At 53.5% G+C, this 5864-nt stretch overlaps 1 protein-coding gene across 2 annotated transcripts in view; it reads right to left on the reverse strand.

The window, feature by feature from the left end:
* The window catches only part of CTBP2 (C-terminal binding protein 2), a 130245-nt gene that overhangs the window by 35855 nt on the left and 88526 nt on the right, over positions 1-5864 (reverse strand). For both annotated transcript variants that reach the window (XM_029932763.1, XM_029932764.1), the window contains one exon: positions 4766-4925. In XM_029932763.1, coding sequence (XP_029788623.1) covers positions 4766-4823 — 58 coding nt within the window. In that variant the 5' untranslated portion in view covers positions 4824-4925. The remainder of the gene's footprint in view (positions 1-4765; positions 4926-5864) is intronic.

Raw genomic sequence — 5864 nt, forward strand, 5'->3', positions numbered from 1 at the left:
CCCAATCCAAGCATATAATTATAATGTATAGCAACATTATAAATCCCCCTTTTAAAATCCACATTTTGGGGCTGTTTGAAGGTATTTATTAGAAACGATTGTGGACCACTTAGAGATGGCCAGCTTCAACGCTATTCCTGTACAAAGTACCAAATATGCTCCAAAGACCCAAACAGGTAGGGGCGCCTGGGTGGTGCAGCCAGGTAACCGTCCAGCTCTTGATTTTGGCTCGGATCATGGTCTCATGGTTCATGAGACTGAGCCCCTCATCAGGCTCTGTGCAGCCAGAGTGGATCCTGCTGGGGATTCTCCCTTCCTCTCCAAATAAAAACTTTAAGAAGACTCAAACGGGTAGAACAAAACAGCATAGAAATAAAAGACGGTAAGATTCTGGCCGAGTCTGCTGACTACTCTTGACCCATACGGAGATACAGGTCATTCTGGCCCTATGGCTCCTGTGGGTGTGAGCCGGGCAATGAAGGCCGCTGGGAGGGAGATCTCCCCGTCACCCCTGCAGGGAGCCGTCGGCCACCCCAACCCCTCCACCACCTCAGCCTCCTGGAAAACCTGGAGGCTTGGATACATCTTTGCTTCTCCAACATTCTGGGACCACGAACGAACTTTCTCAGAGGAGATTTGCATGGAGGTGTGCGCTCACAGAGGCTCACCCACCCTACAGAGAGGAGCAGACCACCACTGGGCGAAGGAAGGTCTTCCTCCACCTCATCCCTACAACGTTCTCTGACTCTGGTTCTCTCTGGTGACAGAGTCGACGTAGAAAGATTTCCAGAGGGGCTCCTGGGGGTCGGTTAAACGTCCAACTCTTGATTTCAGCTCAGGTCACAATCTTGCAGTTCATGAATTCGAGCCCCACACTGGGCTCTGTGCTGACAGCTCACAGCCTGGGGCCTGCTTCGGATTCTGTGTCTCCCTCTCTCTCTGCCCCTCCCCCACTCGTGCTATCTCTCTCTCTCTCACGTGCGTGCAAAAATAAACAAATTCAACACCCAACACAAATAATCAGTGAAGAAATGGGTGAAAGACATGAAACATAAACATTAAAAATTACCAGAATTTGTAATGACTCCTGTGTTTAACAGGTCAGTTGGTCTCTATTTTCCCAGTATCCACTCAACGTGCCTACCTTCTCCGTCCTGCTCCTGAGAACATCCCGGAGGTAAGGAATGTCGAGCAGGATTGTATTTAAAAGGAGGCTCCCGTCCTTTCCTCTTCTCATGCAGAGGACGGGAAAGTCGGCTCCTGGGTTACGTGCCAAGAGAATACTAATCACAGCTCAACTGACAAAATCATCAGGGCCGTTTCCCCGCACGTTATACATTTATTTACAAAATAAAGTAAAATGAAACGCACTTCAGAGTACATTCTCCTGAGCCACAGGAAGGGATGGTGTGCAGTGATTTATTCTACCATCACCCACAAACAGATGTTCTACCAGAAAGTCATCAGCAGAGCCCTCTGGTATGTGACACTTCTACAAACCCAGAAAACGCTTTTCCTGGGCTACTTTTGTGATAGTGAGCCCTCTTCTCGGCCCAGCAAATATCTGGGGGGAAAAAACCCCACACCAGCTGGTTCACGCTGCAGGAACCCGCCAAAACTCGGACGGTCCAGCTCACAAATGCGATAGGTCCTTCACGCTAGCAAACTGAACAGAGAGGGAGATCAAGACCTAAATGGTCCATCAAAAAAGAGGAACAGGCAGCCCTGCTCTGACCAGTCCTTGTTATCAGACCCTGCTCTACAGTTAAGTCTGCACCGCGGCACTCTGGGATTGTTTGAGACCAGGCATCAGCTAGCAGAGAACAAATTATCCCAATATCAAAATAGAGCGATTCCTTTAAAAATAATAACTGAAATCTGGCTTTCAAGTCAGCTCTTGAAAGTCCATTATTCCAAATGGTTTGGACGCAGTCCCAAACGCTGGCTGGTGAGAAGCAAAGCTATCTATACTCTGTGCTGAGCTTCAGTCTTGACCAGAAACCTCCGTGGCGGGGCTGGGGGTGGCCGGAGTCCGATTCTGCCTTCTACCCTGTCTTCCCTTGGCTTCAACTCGGAACCACAGAGGTCAGAGTGGACATTGAAGTTCAGGAGGACACACACCCTGAGGTTTCCGCGAGGAAGGGCCTGGGCCTTGAAGTCAGGTAGGAGTTCTGGGCTCAGACGCCAGCAGACTGGCTGGGCTGGAGCAGACCCCGGAGGGCTGGTCTGGAATGGGATCCTGCCGCTGGGGTCTGCCCTGGGGTCTTGTGGTAGGAGAGAGGACAAAATCTGAAGGAGGCTTGTTCCCTGAGACCAAAGGAGCCAAGAAGCCAAAGACAAAGCCCTTAGGAGCCCAGAGCGCCTACAACACAAGCAAGACAGCTCCGTGCTTTTAATCTAAGAATCAGAAACAATGAGAGAGAGACAGGTTAGTCCTGGGGGTGGGGCGCTGGCATGGGGAAGTGGGGGACAGTCTTCAGGGCTCTCTGGATTTCCAAGTAGAGTTTTCAAGTGCAGTTAGTCCGAGTTTATAGAACAGATGCTGGTGAGGATCCCAAGCCAGGGATGGAGATGCGGGAGGGGGGAATGATTGGCTCCACGGAACTGATCTGAGGGAAAGGTGAAATAAGGGACAGCAGGCTGCCTGGGTCCCTGGGCCCACCTGCCGCCTGCCGCCTGCTCGGTGCCTCACTGGGAGAGCTGGGCCGTGAGCCCCACCCGACCCGGCCTAGAAAGATGCTGATCAGTATATAAATGCAGGGGTCACCAAAGAGCACCGTGAACAGCTGCTGTACTTAATGGGACAGCCAACGAGCGTTTGGGATTGTGGGACAAGTGACACCCGAGTGACCAGATTTCAACTGTCTGGATAGTGCCTGCTGAGAAATTTTAAAGATTATAGCTTTAATGATCTCAGGAATGCTGTTCATTGAAGAAGCCGACACTGAAATCTCGGTTACTAAAAGCAGGTGGCAGGAGGGTGAACCGGGCTTGGGAGAGAGGGTCTGAAAGAACAGTCGGTGGCTTTGCCAACAGCCTTGACAACGTACAGGGGACAGGCCACCGGCTCTCCAACCCCATTCCCCCCTCCGATGTGGTACGTCTACATAAATACCGCAGATCAGGGGGAATCCACACCACAGGCATTAAGGACACAAACCTTGGAAAGCTGATCCTCTAAAGGCTTTTTACGACCGGGGACCCAGTAACCTAAAATGAAGCACCTTTCCGCTAGAGGCCAAAAAGGTAAATTTAATAAATCCCCACATGATCTGGCGAACCCAGATTCTGGGACGCTACTGACCAGCTGGCCCGGGCTCTTCATGGACTATTCACGCTTTTGAAAGCCAAAAAGGGTTTCAGAAATGGCGTAGGTGAGGGAAGCCATGGAGACAACTAAATGGAGTGTGTCTCCTCCAAGTAGTTTCCGCAGGACCCAGCCGCTGGGAGCAGGTGCAGGGGGGCGGCAGGAGTGCGAGGTCTGTGTCAGGACCCCCAGTGGGGCCCGGCCCCCGGGGCCTGATTACGGAGCTGCGTTTTACATCAGGAGAGGTCCTTTAAGGGCACACATGCCACAAAGGTATTTGAGAGTGAACTGCTGCACCCACAACTTTTAGAGGGTTCTGGAAAGCCCACCCATCCATTCATACACGTATGTATCTCCATCTACATGTACAGCTATAAAAAGAAAGCAAATGATAGCAAATCTTATCAGCTGGCAAAGTAGTTGCAGGGAATATCCGTGTCCATTCTACCACTCTACTGATCTCTCTGGAGGTTTGAACCTTTTGTAATGTTTATTAGAAACAAAACCAAACCTTTAAGTCCCCAGCCCCGTACACGGCAGCAGAACCCCAGGGACGGGATAGCCAGCACTACCACATTCTCGTGTCCCAGAGCTCTCACCGGGCATACGGTCACACAGCACATCTTTGAGGCCCTCACCCCATGTGGCCTGAGCCACATCTGCCTGCTTCCGGGGCAAACCCTTCCAAAGGGGCAGCTGGTGGGCCAACCGGGGTGTGTGCCCAGGGGGTGCTGCTGAGCCCACCCTGCCTAGGGGGGCCCCCCTCCAGGACCTCTGTGACAGACCTCGCAGCCAAGTCACCAGGAACCAGGCCGAGCCAGCCCATTGGCGGCCGGTACGAGGCTGGCAAAGAACACTCGACTCCAAGTCCAGGGCCACGCACCCGGGATCTCTTACCGCTCCCTAATCAGGGAGGGATGGTGTTTAATCAACATCGCAGAGGTTTGTCCCCAGGTTTCCATTAGATCTTAATTATGTTTATTTTTCCTTTCATGAATAAAACACTTCCAGACATTTTCAAAGATACCAGGGATCTGAACACGTAATGAGAGACAGTGCGGGGACTCTCCAGGAATACCATGGAATTCATCACTGTAAATTTCTTAATCCCAAACAGACAAAAGTCCCGGAAACCTCAAAGTGAAAAAAGATGATCCTGTTCGTTACTGAGCATCTTTCATACGTGGGATGACCTCAGGTGTGTGGCGGAAACAGACCTAGGGCGGCTCCCTCCCTGGCCCCACCCCTACACCCTGGGAGCTGGGCACCCTGCTCGAAGGTCAGGTCTACTGACCGCAGCTCAGGACACGGCAGGGGTGGGTCTCTGGCTGGAGCGGGGCTGGGGCGCAGTCTGAACAGGCGACCAGGCCCCCCACTGGTCAGCGGTGAGCGGGGCAAGGGTTCAAGGGCGGGGCTACGCGCCTTCGGTTACAAACCGCCAATCGCGCTGGCTCTTACCTTCACAAATTCTGTCCAATCGCTGTCGCTTGACTTTGTGCTTATCCACAAGGGCCATTCTTTATCGAACTTTGCAACTCTCTGATTCAAAAGGCCAAGCGGTCCTCTAAGAACTTAGGGGAACACGCAGGAGTCTGCGGGCATGACGCCACTATGAACCCTGAAACAAGGAGAAAAGAATCCTTACTCTCTGGACACCCTGGGCGCTCAGGACAACAGGTCATTCAGGACTTCACTGCCACTTTCTACAAGGGGACCTGCCACCTCGCTTGCTCTCTTGCCCTCGGGTCTGGACGGGAAGGGAGCATCATTACCAGTTTCTGGAAGCAGTAACAGCAGAACCCAGAGCTCTAGCTCTTCGCTTCGGGCTGGAAACACCAACTGCTGACAACGTGACTGTTAATATTTGTACTCCAAGGCCGGAGACCATGCTCTGGCCGGCCGGGCCCAGCCCTGTACTTCTCTGAACGCACAGAGGCTGACACCAGATCAACCTGGGCCGTCAAGGGGGTCCCAGGCCCACTGGCACTAAGATACAGACACCCAGCCGTGGCTACAGGAGACGCTCTCCAAGCCCTCTGCCCCGCACTTTACAAAGCTTCCCCAAACTGCCCTTGGGGGGGGGGGGCTGTCAGCAGTCAAGGCCACTGCTCAGCATGACGCAAGCCCCTGACCCCACCACACGAGAACGGGGCATGAAGCCGCATGCCACCTAACCACCCGCGCGAGGTGCGTCCGGTCCGACACGGTATCGGTGGTGCTTTGGCAGGTCCAGGCTGCTGGCCCCGACACTCAGGAACGGAGACTGTACCCCACCCGTCCAGGTGTGCCCAGTGTTTCCGGCAGAAACAAGGCAAAAGAGGAGGGTCTCCCATTTGGGTTGGGGTCTGTGGGGCTCTCCAGTGGGAAAGGCACCTGCCACCTGAGGAGTGGGGAGCCGCCGGCCAGCTTGTCTGTGGAGGAAGGCTGGCGGGGGAGCCTTTGGGAGGCTCTGACCCGCATTTCCTCCTCCTCCAACGTAGCGGCTGAGGCCACACATCTGCGCCCCGCAGCGCCTGCGCTCTCGATCCACTGCTGTGGTCTTTCTTTAACGACACAG

Source organism: Suricata suricatta, chromosome 2 (assembly GCF_006229205.1).
Source record: "Suricata suricatta isolate VVHF042 chromosome 2, meerkat_22Aug2017_6uvM2_HiC, whole genome shotgun sequence".
Taxonomy (NCBI): Eukaryota; Metazoa; Chordata; class Mammalia; order Carnivora; family Herpestidae; genus Suricata; species Suricata suricatta.